Below are 14,718 nucleotides of genomic sequence, written 5' to 3' on the forward strand. Positions count from 1 at the left end.
TCCTTCAGCAGTTCTGGGTGACTTCCCAATGTGGGACAAGGACTACTGCTGTCCTTGTACTGGGCTGGGTTGTCCTTTAGGTGGCTGGGATTAGTGCCTGCTTTGATGGGGTCCTGTTTTTAGTCCAGATGCCTGGGCAGTGCAGTGAGAAGCCTCCATTTTTTTCCCAGTAGGGTCTTTGGGCCGCAGGGCCTCTCTTACCTTTGAGTCCCTGATGCAGGTGCCTTGGCTGCAGTGACCGAACTCAGTAAGACCTTGAGGAATGACATGGAGACACATGTACTGATCTCCTCGGCAGGTCATCAGTCTGCTGCTTTTCCAGTGTTTGTTTAGAAGTTGTGCAATCTCACTGACTCATCTTCAACATTATGTTTGGCAGCTCAAAGCTCAGCTCGGCGGCACCTTTGAGCAAAACGGCAAGTTAATCTGGCCGGACGACTGAAAACCCTCTGATTTAAAAATGCTCGATCAAAATGTGAAAGGCTTTGGGGCATCTATTGAAAGATCACATACTTTTCAGTGCGAGTGAATGTCTGTAGGCTTCTCCCAGCTGTTGGGCCTACTACACTGAGCGACTGCCATCCTGTCAGGGCTCATGTTACTCTACAGCCCCACTGACTCTACTGACCAACTTCAGCTCATTGTAGCTTTTCGAAGGGTGCTGTCAGTAACTCAAAATACCATTTGTTCCTTTGGTCAGAATGTGAGGATCCTGACATTTTTAATTGGACTGGCGTTTCCAGTCCGCGCTCTGAAACTTGTATCCGCAGCTGGCCACATTTATAAGGATGGTAAATTACATTTTGAGCCTCAATGGGAATGTAATCCATGCTGCGTTATGGTGTCATCGTGGATTGCCAAGTGTGAGCTTCACTACAATATTAATATGATAAAAAGGATTGACGTGACTTAAAATTGTGGAGAGTGGGGGGCGATTTTGGATAAACAGATTAAGGACAGATGCAGCCCCAGCATGCTTGGCTACAATTGGAGTTTCGAATATAATAATTATATACATGAAGGCAATTTATAAGACACATGGCAGTTAAAAGGCACCTTGAATGTAGAGGACAGCCAGAATGACTGCGTTGTTCCTTGTAGGATGTGTGAAAAGCTAAATAGGATACCGACGTGGGTTTTCTACCGTTGGCTAGCAGACTGCCAGCATATTTCTCAGATTTTTGTACGCAAGCCCTTATTTAAAAACATTGATAAATGTTTGTTCAGAATAAAACATAAACACACACAGGTAAATATCCTGCATAGCTTCCTGCAGGTTGTAACTGAAAGAAAAAGGTTACCTTTGAAAAGCGTGTTTTTTGCTCACAGTGAAAAATGAAATACTGAAAGATGCAAAAGCCTGTTTCACAGCCTGACTCACGGAGACTCAGCAAATGGCGTAGTCCTGATTGATTCCAGATGCCTCGGAGATGATCATGAGCTTAAAATTCATGCTTCCCTAGCCCTGAATCCTGAGACCTTACTTAAGTTGCCTACGATCTTCGGTCTAGGAGTGCATAACAGCAGCAGCAGCAGCAGTTGTCAGAACTTTGCTCAGGAAAAAGAACTGCAGGCACATTTGTGGGTTTTATTGTGGTGTAAATGTAACTTCTGCGCGGATCGTTTGCAATGCAGGCGCTTTGATACTCCTTCATGAAGTACATTTGATTCAGAACTGCCATGGCTGTGAAGGCAGACTGACCCTTTCCTGTAACGTCCCACTTTGTGTTCTCAGCCAGATCCTGTGGAAGACCGTTGTCAGTGTTTTAATTGTGCACTGGCCGACTTGGCTTTCGCTAAGCTGTGATCCATGATGGCGTGATCTGTACAATGTATGACATCCTTTTCTCCCAGCCTTGTGTCTCTCTTTTTTGTATGTTTTGTCATTTCACAATGTGCTCGATCAATTCCAGCTCTGCCCTTGTGCAATAACACGGTGATCTCACCACATCTGCTTGGACTCGTTCGCTGCTGAATCTTGCACGAGGGTTGGAGTAGGCCTTCGAAGGTAATTGATTAGGTCAGTCTTGGTTGGGATTCTGTGTGCGCCTGTATAGTGTCAATGTGAGGGCCAGATGGTGTCCGTTTGTTGCTGGAGAAGATTTTTTCTTACCTGTGTTTGCACCATCATTGTGTGCTGAATTATAAACATGAAAGCCCATTACCTAAAATCAGAGCCCATTAAAATGTGTTAAATGTCCTTTTATCGCCCCTGCTTTTATTTAGTTCATTTTAACGGCTAAAAATTCTGCAACTTCCGCTCCTCTCCTAATTCTGCATATTCTGATCCCTTCAGAATGAGTTGATTCACTGAGGTGCAGAGTAATCTTTTTGTATGAAGGCACCTGGTGCTTATGTAATGAGGTCACAAATGTGCCTAATGCCGGCTTTCAGGGACAAACGGCAAATTTTTCAGATCTCGTGTGTTTGCCCCTTTTGTGAGGATTCACTGCATGATGTTATTGAAATGATTTTGCAATATAACATGTTTGAGCCCATCTTTATTACAGTAAGTGTTACTGTTATGGGTGGTGTGTGGTGCTGCTGATTAGAACTCGCATTGTCAGAAGGTCGTTGGTTCAAATCCTGAGATCAGCATAGTTATTTCAGCATTGGGCCCTTGAACAGCTGTTCCATGGACACTGGCTTTCTCATTCTCACTTGTATCTGACTTTAAATGAAAGCGTCTGCTGAATGAGTGAATGTAAAGTGCATATCCTTCCTGTTTACATGTGCAGAAAAGCCGTTCGTGTTCGTTTGTCGTGAGCCTTCTGGCGCCCCCTGTCTGACACAAAATGAGGTGAATTAGGGCCCCCCCCCAGAAACTCAGTGTATGTCTTTTTGTTGTCGCTCCAAAATCACTGCTTACCTCCCTTTCCTCCATTCTGTATTGTAGGTGATGGTGGTTTTGGTCCTGACAGAGGCCATATTCCATGAATTAAACCCTGCCTGAGTTGAGTTGTATAAAGAAAATGAAAACTGCTGTAAAAATGGATGATGGGGAGAAACATTTGCGGAGAAGTTTTCCATAACCTTTGTTTTTAAGTGAAGGGATGGGTATAATGTGGCAGAAGACTAACTTCAATGTCTCCTTGAAGGCTAGTGTGGCACGATGTGGGTGGCCCTCTGGAAAGCTATGGCCTTCCAGTCGGTCGTGGGGTTGGGGTTGGGGGGGGGGCTCCATGCCCGTAGCAGACATGAGAAACATGGTGGTCTATCCCATGTACCGGGGAGGGTGAATCCTGAGATGCTGCGTTGCGTGCTCCTGTATGCTTGCACTAAGCTGGGATGGGGTGTGGGGTGTATGGCAGTTAGGGGTGGTCTTCATCTTGTTATATCCTCCTACATCTCAATGCACCTGGGCTTCCTGAAGGTCCTTGTTCTCTTCTATATTCTGTTTATGTGTTTTTTTTTTTTTACTGTGTTTCAAATATTGTAGAGGAAGAATGTAACAGACAGCCCAACCCCCCCCCCCCACCAAACAATAAATAAAGTAAATAAATATTTCAAACATTTATAGTGTAGTCCAGTGGGATAAATTCACCTGTGGGGAACAGGGATTAACAAGCATGACTCGGTAAGAAAGGTTTGCATGGGAACCTGACTGTTTCACTCGTGATCCAGTGGGAAGAGGCAGGGAGCAGTGTCAGCTTGGAGGAGATGGTGGGACGAGGGTCGGACCGACGCATTATTTGCGTAGAAGGCAGCAGGAAATGCTTGGAATGAGTTATGGGTTGTTTTGTGGATTTCTATGAATACTGGCAGGTTGTTTTGTGAGCGTTGGCTGGCTGTCTTGAGAGTCCTTTTGCAAGTTGACTTGTAGCTTGAGCTGTACAATTTGGTGTCACTGTTAGGGGTGCAGCCCTCTTGGGTGCCTTAATGATGCTAGCACCTTCTTAGTCTGGAGGTCTGTTTACAGTAGTATCTAGTCTTACAGTAGTACCTGGGCTGGGTCCTATTCTCTGGAACTTCCTGCCATGGCTATGAGTTGATAGTCTTACTGTAAGTGGTCCATCAGTCTGGCTCACTCTTTTCATCACTGCATGATTTCCTGGATACTGGATTTACATTGTTTTGTCTCCCTCTGTCTCTCTTCTTTTCTTCTTCCCAGCTGGATAATATCCTGTATCCTCCCTCCATTCCGTTCCGGAAGTCGAGCAGCCCGGAGCTGTCGTGTGGCTCGGGGATCGCCCAGAAGTTCAAGCGCCAGCTTAGCGAGGACGGGAAGCACTTGAGGCGGGGAAGCCTCGGGGGGGCGCTGACGGGTAGGTTACCGTGAGAGCAGGAGCAGCATGCCTTGGACCGTGTCCTGTTTTGAAAAGCCAGGTTGATTAGACACTCAGGCCCCCAGTCACGCTAGATGTGTCACGCTGTTAGTATTCCCCCATACGAGCTGGCAGTCGCCCCCCACAGCATCATCTTGTAAGCTTCTTGAGCTATATATATAAATTTTTTTTTTTTTAAAAGACATTACACTCGCGCTCATTCCAAAGACAAGTTTAGGTATCTTTGGGTCTACGCTGCAGTTTGTGCAGATCCATATGATGGAGCAGTATGCTACCCATGTAGTGTTCAACCTTAGGCCTCTTCCCTCTGATAGGCTCTGTGTGATGCTTTGATGCTGGTTTGGGGAAGTTACAAAAGTAATCCATTACAGACAATCCAGTCCAAGGTTTTGTTTCAACCAACCAGCTGAGCATAAAAAGTCATAGTCACAGAGTACTCAACTGGTTGGTTGAAACAAAACCTTGTTCCAGATTTGTACTTTCTGGATCTGAACATTTCACCTCTGTAATGGATTACTTTTTGTCAGTGTCTTCCCCAATACTGGGAGTTCAGTGCCACACTAACTGGACAAGTGGTTGTTGTAAAGATTGATGGGTTCACGTTTGGCGTGACACCAGGAACCACACTTCTAACGAGCCTCACTGGTTGATCCCTGTCAAACAAATGGCTCTCTGTGCCATGCTGAGATTTCCTCTCCAGATGTTCACCTTACAGTGAAGTTATGGTTTCCAGAGAGGGAAGTGAATTTCAGAAATTCAGCATGCTCACTTACCTTCATCTGTAATGCACACCCTCCGTGAGAATCTATTGTGAATGTTTTCTAAAGATCAGTGAGGTTGAAGTCACTGGCCGTAAGCACAAGTGAAAGTCGGATGTTAAGTTAACACTGCCTCTTTGCCTGTTGGCTTTGAAGTACCCCTTTCTCCTGTGGCAAGGGATGGCACTCTAGTGTAGCTGGGCTCATAATAGCTATGAAGAATTGCTTCAAAGATGGTCAGGCCCGGTTCGTATGTGTGTATTGAGTGCTCCTGGGTAGAGAAAGGAGCGTATCTTGCATGAATGGGTGACTAATCAATGGTGTCCAACTCACCATATCCCAACTCGCGGAACATTCTGTAAGACGTGTAATGCCTGTGAAGTCGTCTGTGAGAGATCTATGCAGGTTTCTTTCTGGGGTCTTCGTTACTGTTTTTGTCATCTTACCACTAGCTGTAAGGTTGCTGTCCAAGATAAATGGTTGGAGAGATGGATGAATTAATGTAGTTATGGTAACAATCCCTATATATACTTAAGTTTAATTTATTTAGCAGATCCTTCATTGGAAGTGACATACAATTTAGAATGCAGGGTCAGTCCCTGAAGCCATTTAAAGGTCAAGGGCCCAACGGCCAAATCTCTTTGAACCGGAGACCTTCTGATCACAGGGTCAGTGTCCTAACCCGCTAAACTAAACCTAACCATAACCCGCTAAACTAAACCTAACCCTAACGCCCCCAATATGGTTACCTGGGTACCCATGTTATATTTACCTGATTTGATTTTCATTTATTTATTTGCAATGACCCACAACCCATTTACCTACAATCTGATTCCTATCTGCCATGGTTTCTCTATGCCATCTTGCCCTATTTCTGTTTGACTTGTACCTGTGATTTGGGGAGCAGAATCGCCCTTTTCCCTTTCACTTCAGCTGTGCTGACTGATTCCCCCCCGCCCCCCTGGCCTGTCCACATGCTTCCTTAAACAGGAAATGGAAATACCGTGACTCTTCAGAGGGGGTTTGTTGGCCTGTGAACCCCCGTCTCTTCCTGAAGGTTCTGAAAACTTCGGCCAACTTGAACTCCAGCCCTTTGACATGAGATGTCCTACAACACTCTTATTATTGCTGATTATGCTCCTCTCCATGATATGTCAGTCTTCTTCCCATTAAGAAACTGCAAACCGATGTATTAAATTTGCACTCAAACAAAGGTGGAAAGTTCAGGTCCAGAAAGTACAAATCTAGACCATGGTTTTGTTTCAACCAACCAGTTGAGTTTCAAGAGTCACAGTACTCTGTTGGTTGAAACAAAATATTGGTCTGGATTGGTACTTTCTGGACCTGAACTTTCCACCTATGCATACAAATACATGTTAAAAGCAGTGAAAATAGTCTAGGGCTACTGTACACGTCACGGTGGCTCAATTGCCATAATACATGCTACTGCTGTTCAAGCGTACCTGTGTATGATGGAACTGTACTCAGCCATTGTTTGGCAGATGAGATGGGTGTCAGTGCTGGCTGTGTATCATGTGTGAATCTTGCTCTGTTACAGGGAAGTACTTGCTGCCCTATGCCTCTCCCCAGCTGGCCCCCACCATGGAGACCTCCAACCTAGTCCGCATGCGCACTCAAACCCTGGGCAAGTCTGCCCCGTCCCTCACTGCCAGCCTGGTAGGTGTGGTGGCCCTGTTCGCCATATGCTGCTCCCTGTGCCGGTGTGTGTGAGGTGGAGTGCGGGTGCCGGTGTGTGTGAGGTGGTGTGCGGGTGCCGGTGTGTGTGAGGTGGTGTGCGGGTGCCGGTGTGTGTGAGGTGGAGTGCGGGTGCCGGTGTGTGTGAGGTGGAGTGCGGGTGCCGGTGTGTGTGAGGTGGAGTGCGGGTGCCGGTGTCTGTGACGGCACATAATCGCCCTGCACGCTGGCAGAAGGTGTTAAATGTGGGAACTTCCCCTGTCCAGGTGACCCTTTGTGTTGCACCTGGCATCTGCAGTTACACCCCAAAACAAGTCTGGCATGTTTTTGTTCTGGCTCTGTGTTTAGGCAAGTATAGATTAAGGGCTGGTCCATTAAAAAAAAAAAAAATAAACATATTAATATTACATAAGAAAAGCCTACTGAGTAGTTGTTTGCTGGCTCCTTTGTTGCTATTCATGAGTGTGATGGTGTTGACACAGTTTTCTGTTGACCTCTCGTAAAGAGGAATCTCATTCAGGAGAAGGTGAAACCATGGTATTTACCTCCTTTATGAAAAAATAAATGATTCCCATGTTTTAAAAAAGAAATAAAATGTATTGGCAGATTGTGATGTTTCTTTAGCACTTAAGAGTCAGAAATCATTTAGTCATGATGAAATAGTGTTAATTTTTTTTAAACTCCATATGCGGCTAGGCCATCTACATTATTTTATTACACCTAATCTTCATATAACATTTTAGGGTAAAGTAAATATTCGACATAATTCATCATCTGCTGTCCGTAATGTTTGCTAGAGATGCTGTTTACCACAAATCCTAGTTCTCCATTTTTTGCTCTTTGAGTAGGGCCACAGCAAACCACCCAATCACGCAGTAGATCTTGTCCAGCATGTAACATTGGACAATTATAAGTTATGGTAAAGAAAATGAGCATTTATTAGTGGGGCTGTCACCTCAGCTCGTTATGCCCTGTCAGCGACAGGGCCGATAAATCTCTTTTTAAGATGAGAAACGGCACAAGGGCTGGCAATTAAAAGGTACATCTCTTTAAGGCACTGATATGGTCCATTGCCCGTCTGTTTTACTGATTTTATGTATTCCTTTTTAACGCTGTGCCGGGAAAAGTGACGACAGACGAATGGAGCCGGTCCGCTGGTGCCGGAGTGGTCGTCCGTGGCCAGACCGGGGGCTATAATGAGACTGCGGGTAGCCATGAATCACGCTGCTCTCCTAAGTGACACTTTTGTATTTTCTTTGAAGTGGGGGGGGGGGGGGAATAGGCTGCAGGTTCAGGGGATCTGTCTTTCGGTCAAAAAAAGCATATCTTGGGGGCAGGGCTGTCTGCGTCAGGCATTTATTTCATTCTGGAATGGGACCTTGTTTTTTATATTTGAACCACTTAATGGTTCAAAATAATTTTATTTCAGTAAGTGATCCTAGTCCTAGCTTACACAAAAGTTGTCACTGGTAACAATCTCCCTGTGTTTTCTGAGGTTTCTTCAGTTTCTCTTTCCAATAAATCCCAGTATTGGCAAAAAGGGGAGCATTTAGTTTTGTGATTTTATTTTTATTTTAATTTTTTTTACAAGACAATACATAGAGCTCTGTTTCTGTTTTGTTAGGGTTCCGCTTAGGTGAGATGTATGTGATTCTCTATTGCATAACATCTGCTTAGTTGACTTATTGCACCGATATGTGCTGAATTTGACTAAAAGCAAATCATCGAGTAAATGGAAGAGAGAACCCGCAGGTGCATGTGAATCCTCAGCATCCCACTAGAGGGCGCCAGCATACTTCGTGCTGTTAAAGGCCTGTCAACGTAATCAATCATGATTTCTGGCATTACAAACTAATGGGCTCAAATGGAAAAAAGTGATCACGCACGTTTCGGCTTTATATTGATTGTTCATCATTTCCATATACAGTAAAACCTCGGATTGTGAGCATAATTATGAGACGCGCTTGTAATCCAAAGCACTTGTATATGAAAGTGAATTTTCCCTTTAGAAATAATGGAAACTCAGATTCGTCCCACAACCCAAAAATATTCATATAAAAATGATTAATACAAAATATAAAGTAAAAATACATAAAACAAATTAACCTGCACTTTACCTTTGAAAAGAATCATGGATGGTTTGAGGGAGACGAGAGAGGAGAAGAGGAGGCTTCACTGTTATCTGTTGGCTCACTGGAATCTTTTTCTTTTTGTGCGACTTTAACAAGGAACCTATGCAATGACAGCCGCTTTTGCGTCCTTTTCGCGGAAATGTGGACATTGCATTGTCGTTAAACATATTCATTGCTCGCACTGCTACGCCCTTATTCGGGTGGTGCTTTTGTACAAAATTTTGACTATAAGAGTTATGCATGCAGACCGAGACTGAGCATGGGAGACGATTACCCACAATCCCGCAGCAAGAGAGCGAGAGAAGAACCATCGGCTCAGTTGTAATTACGTGACACTTGGCAGACAAAGCGTGTACATAATACTCGTATTGCAAGACCTTGCTCGCATGCATACATTGAAAACACCGTAGTGATGAAGCCTTTCATGCTTTCTGGAATTTTAGCTTTTGGTCTAGATTCTTGGTCCTGTTGCACTGTGCCATTTAGATGATCTTGCTTGGTAAAAATGCAAATGTTTTTATGGTACTGGCTTTGCTACTGCTTTCAAAAGTAAACAGTAATAAATATTCTTATTCCCAGTTGGTAATTTAACGACTACGAAAGGCAAACCTAATCATAAGTTGAACCCAGAGAGTTTAGAGTAGATATTTGGTGTTTTCTGAGGTAGTGTTCTGCTGCATGGCTGCCTTGCTTATTTTCCTCCATCCTCTTCCTGTTTCTGAAGCATTCTGTGTCTCTTGCACAATGCCGTTTTGTGAAAGAGGAAGGTCTGCAGCAGCATGTTTCCTTTCACTTTGCATATTTCTCTGATGAAACTTAAGAGGACAATATCCTGCTGTGCTTTTTTTGTGTCCGTGAGCGAGATGCAGCTCCTGTTTCCCTCTCGTTTCCCTACCCACCTAACCTACTTTCCGCGGATGCGTGATTGCAGCCATCCGAAAACCTTTTTCAGTGCTGTCAAGTTTACGCATATCGGCAGCTGTCGGCTTTGCGCAGTCTGCTGCGCCAGGCGCATGATGCAGATTGGAATTGGACCTGTGAGTCTCGACACACCCGGAGTGAGGAGTATGTGTTCGAAGTGCGGGGAGAAGGTCGAAATAAGGACATGACCGCTTTCTTTAGGAAGGAGGATCTCCTTGAATGCTGGTAGTGGCGCATCGTGGGACACCATTATCTTTGTTCCTACAACCCCCCCACCATTATCTTTGTTCCTACAACCCCCCCCCCCCCACCTCCACCCAATTTTTCCTTTTGTCCCACCACATTCAAGTAAATATAGTTAATGTCAGTCTCTCATCTGAGATCCTTCTGGTGCCAGCATGGAGAATCCCCACGTAAGAGGTGTCGAACATAAGCTGAGGCCCCACGGAGGGGGGAGGGAGCAATTGCCAAGGCAGGGATAAACAGCCGAAAAATTCTCCTCATACAATGGGGTTGGGGGGGCCCTTTGTGTTTTCGCTTGCCGGCATCCTGTTTTGCTAATTCTGCACATTCCATGATTGCATGCAGAATTAGTGACTGCAGCTGTGAATGCTTCGCCACGTCGGAGCAACACGATGGTGCTCACGACTCGTGCGACCGCGATTCGCACCCATCTGAATTATCAGCGGGGTGTTTCTTTTTTATTTCTCAGTTGGGTTCTGCGAGGGCCGTGACTGCAGAGATCCTCCTTAAGACGCAGGTCATGTGCGACAGACATTGCAGACGGCTGCGCTCGGATAAGCGCTCCCCCCCCCCCCCCCACCCCGACGTGGATCAGAGACGGCGGTAATCACACTCCATCTGTAACTTTAATGCCCTCTATGTTTATTCTCTGTAACCTCCCCACCTTTTGGTCTGTGATATTTCCGCTCATTTCATAAAGACAGTCTTTCAGGTCAGAGATTATCGGTACCAGGCTTGCACACACTGCCCTGTGGGGTGACCCACGTAGAAGAGACCATGGGGTGAATGTGTGCGATATGTAAAATATGGGCGTTGTAGGCCTTGTATCTCTTTGTAGCCTCTGACTGTGAGTTTATCAGACTTTGAATTGGGAGTCTTTTGTTTGTGATGTTATTGAATGACATGTTTTAGGTACATTACACTGTTGGACTATAGGTTATAAACACTGCATGCTGAAGATGGATGGAAGATGCAGGGTGACCAAACGGGTCATTATGTAATTATGGTGATCATACAGGCAGGTTTTCTCCAGCTTTTACTCTGCGAGCAGATGTACAGCGTCTTGATGGATTCTAAGAATGTCCGCAGTGGATCAAGTAGCCAGGTGTCTGTCAGGAAGTCATATTGGTGGCATGCTGGGGGACTGAAGCGGGAATAGAGCCATGGGCAGAGGTTTCACACATCACTGTTTGTCTTCAACAATGAATGCTGCTGTCTTCTGGTTAAAAAGTGCTGCAGGTTATTGGCATTTTCTGTGATGGTGGGGTCTCTTAGGAACCCTGAAGTATCTGCAGCTTTGATATAAATACAGGGCCCTCATCAGACCGTGTTCTGATGGACTTTGGACCCTGTTGTAACAGCCTCATTGCGAAGTTCTTTTCAACCCCTCCCACCCCGTGTTCAGAGGATTAATAACGGCAAACTCTTCATAACCTGACTATTTTAAAAAATGCCTGACGCTAATCCCTCTGGATTCTCCTTGCTGTGACCTGTCATTACCACCCATTGCTGGCTGTGGCGCCTTCATGTTTAGCGAGGCCTGTACTACCATATGCTGTCTTGGTGGATCTCAGCGTTCAGTATTGTAGGATCTCGGTACACTGAGCTGTCATTTATGAAACACACGAATTTAGTACGAGTGCCGAGTCTGTAATACTAATACATACAGTACGCACAGAAGAAAAAGGTATAGGACAGGAGGGAATGCATTATTAATAAATGAGGCATTAAGACGGGCTGTTGCAGATGAAACCAGTGAATTTAACAGGCGCCAAACAATTTGCTGAAAGTAACTCATCCCAAGGGGCGTGAAATGGCGTCGACCGCATATCTCACAGCCCTGGTGTTGTAGATGTTTAATCTGTTGCATCGAAAAATGACTGTGGTCTACATAGTTGCATGCCTCATCCCGTTTCAGTCCTTTAGTCTGCCTCCTGAGAACAACAGCTTGTAGTCTGGCATGAATATTAACCTTCATGATGGCGGTGTGATGGTTGGCAGGGTGTGTGCACACAGCGTAACCATTATGTTTGTGTTTAGGCAAGTGTTGTTAAATGTCATTATTATTTATATTCATTTATTAGTGTTATAATAAAATCCAACGTTTTTTTTTTTGTTTTGTTGTATGTATTGATGGGACACACCTTTTATTCCTGACTATGTTTTATACTCTGCATTTTTAACTGGGTATTAAGTGCTCAATCTCTAATTTCCTGCTTTCGGGGACCTCGTGCCTCCTACCGGAAGGGTGTGGCGCATGTCTGCCGTGTGTCTGACTTAAGCCCAACCTCCACCCATAACCTTAGAACAGCGCAGTTTGGTCCTTGGCGTTTAAAAATGGCAAACCTACTCTCATGTATGTACACAGTCACGTATTCAACACTTTTTCCACTTCATGAAACTTAGCATAAAACGTATGACATATCCGTTGTACCTGTGGGTTTTGGAGCCGAGTCGGCTTGAATGAGATTTTCGCCCTCGCGCTGTCAGGTTCACCTCGGCGCTAAGCAGCTTTGACAAATGGCTACTCTTCGTCCTCCCCTCTTCCTTTAACGGTCATCTGTTTTACCTCTGGTGTGTCTGCTTTTATGACTTATCAGTCTGTGACCATGATAGAGCATGACAGAAAATCAATACTCCTCTTCAGAAAGATAACGCATAGTGGCCCCGGCATTAAGGCTTTGTCCATGTGAATTCGCTTCGATTATTGCTGGCAGCATACAGCTTCACCAGCCTCACGTAAGGACAGGTGAGTCATGTGACTGAGATAATAATCTTTCGTATTCATGAAGTTGCACTGACTTACTGACTTTATACACATTTTATTACTCTCCCGTTTGCCCAGTTCTGCTCCAATATTTTAAATGTGGGTGGACACAGGTAAGGTGTGTGTGGTGTGTGTGTGTGTGGCCTGTCAGGGTCTTTGCCAGAGTCGGGGGGTTGCTAGGTCAGTAGACGTGGGGTTTAAATTGGCCTGTTCAGAGGCCATTTCCCAGAACTGCAAACTGCCATTGTGCTGTTTTTCCTGGAGAGGGTGTGTGTGTGTGTGTGTGTGTGTGTGTGTGTGTGTGTGTGTGTGTGTGTGTGTGTGTGTGTTTTTGCCTATATGTGTATTTTATCTTTAAATCAACCACCACTCAATGTAGTATACAGTTAGGACTGGAGAATAACCCAGCCCATACAGTTACAACAGAATGGTCTTTTAGTGAATGTTGCATGATGTCATCGAGTAGATCCCTGAGCAACCTGTATTATTCTACTCTGTGTTCGTGTATGAAACATCAGTCTCCTCTCAGATTTTGTTTACCTCCCAGTTCTGCTTCTGTAGTGAGGGTTTGAGTCTTGGGGAGCCGTAGTTCATCTGCTCATTAACAGCAGCTTGCGGCAAAATCCTTTCACTGTTTATTGATAGCTTCTGCTGGGACAGACTGGATGATGTGTGCTCTCCTGGTGATCGCCTTGGGATCATGGTGCCCATCATTGCTCCCAGATGCAGGCCTTTGTGTGTTTGGAATTTCTGTAATTCTGAGGGATTTACAGTGGAGGGGTTCTGGTTCTGGGGGAACTTTGCTCTCATTATCTCATTGATGCATTATTCAAGCGTTGCCAGCTCACCTGACCTGGTAGTCTGCCTTGCGTCCGCCATCTCCAGCGGAAATCGAGAGATGCCCGCGTCTTCTGAAAGCAGGAAACAGGCAGCTATGTGGTGTGCTGTGTCCTCTGGCTTTCTTTCAGCTAGGAAAAGCTGTTAATGTAAGAATAAAAACTCTCCCTTTAACCGTAAACTAATAAAATATACATTTTTTTTTAAATTCCTCTCATGGCTTGTTTTTTCACTCCCAATGCAAACCAGTCTGGCACATAAAGCTGAGCAGCATTCAGGTCGCAGCGAAGATGGAACAGTTTGTGACACGGGCTGTCACCCTCCTTCCGAGGCTGGTGCTGACGGAATCTCGACTGGGGCCTCGCTTCCTGAGGACCCACCACACAAGCCCATGTTTCCTGGCGCATTGTCTGTTTCTCAGCTAAATGATTTCCAGGCAGTTACACGTTGGTCATTGGTTTGACATCCTGTCCAGACTTAATCACATGAAGTGTGGTGATCGAGATGTGGTCTGTTGATCACATTTTCTGTAGTGAACTTGGAGGTTTACTGGATTCCCTTTTTTATTCATGGAAAGAATTAAGGAAGTGTGTGTGGGGCGGGGGGGGGGGGGGGGCAGTTAGTCCCTTGCGACTGGGCTTCACTCACAATCCTGATGAGAACTCAGTTGGATGGATGTCCATAACTTTTGGTTTTTTATCCTGTTGATTATTTATATGCTTAATTTCCTCCTCCAGGTAGCACTGTTAAATGGAAAGGGTACTGTTTCTCAATCTAGGGAGACCTGTTTAGACTGCGATCACCCTCCAGACCTACTCGGCCCCTCGTTGTCCTGCCGTGGATTGTGGATACCGTTGTTCAGTAGCACATCCTGAGCCAAGCTGGGGTGGGCTGGGTGCGAGGGGGTTGGGGTACTTTATATTCACTGGGTGGTGGCGGCAAATTGGAATGAGGAGACGAGAGAGCTGAGGGAACGTGCGTGGAGTTGGACCACGAGCTTGGCTCGTGAAAAGCTTTGCTTTTGCAAATGCTGATAATTTGTATTGCGCTGGCTGGTTTGTAGCTGGGGTGGGGGGTGG

The 14,718-nt window shown here is 45.3% G+C and overlaps 1 protein-coding gene across 10 annotated transcripts in view; it reads left to right on the forward strand.

The window, feature by feature from the left end:
• Positions 1-14,718, forward strand: part of mast4 (microtubule associated serine/threonine kinase family member 4) — a 102,487-nt gene that overhangs the window by 19,006 nt on the left and 68,763 nt on the right. For all 10 annotated transcript variants that reach the window (XM_049019508.1, XM_049019514.1, XM_049019509.1 and 7 more), the window contains exons 2-3: positions 4,112-4,265; positions 6,603-6,721. In XM_049019508.1, the coding sequence (XP_048875465.1) occupies positions 4,112-4,265; positions 6,603-6,721 (273 nt within the window). The remainder of the gene's footprint in view (positions 1-4,111; positions 4,266-6,602; positions 6,722-14,718) is intronic.

Source organism: Brienomyrus brachyistius, chromosome 7 (assembly GCF_023856365.1).
Source record: "Brienomyrus brachyistius isolate T26 chromosome 7, BBRACH_0.4, whole genome shotgun sequence".
Lineage (NCBI taxonomy): Eukaryota > Metazoa > Chordata > Actinopteri > Osteoglossiformes > Mormyridae > Brienomyrus > Brienomyrus brachyistius.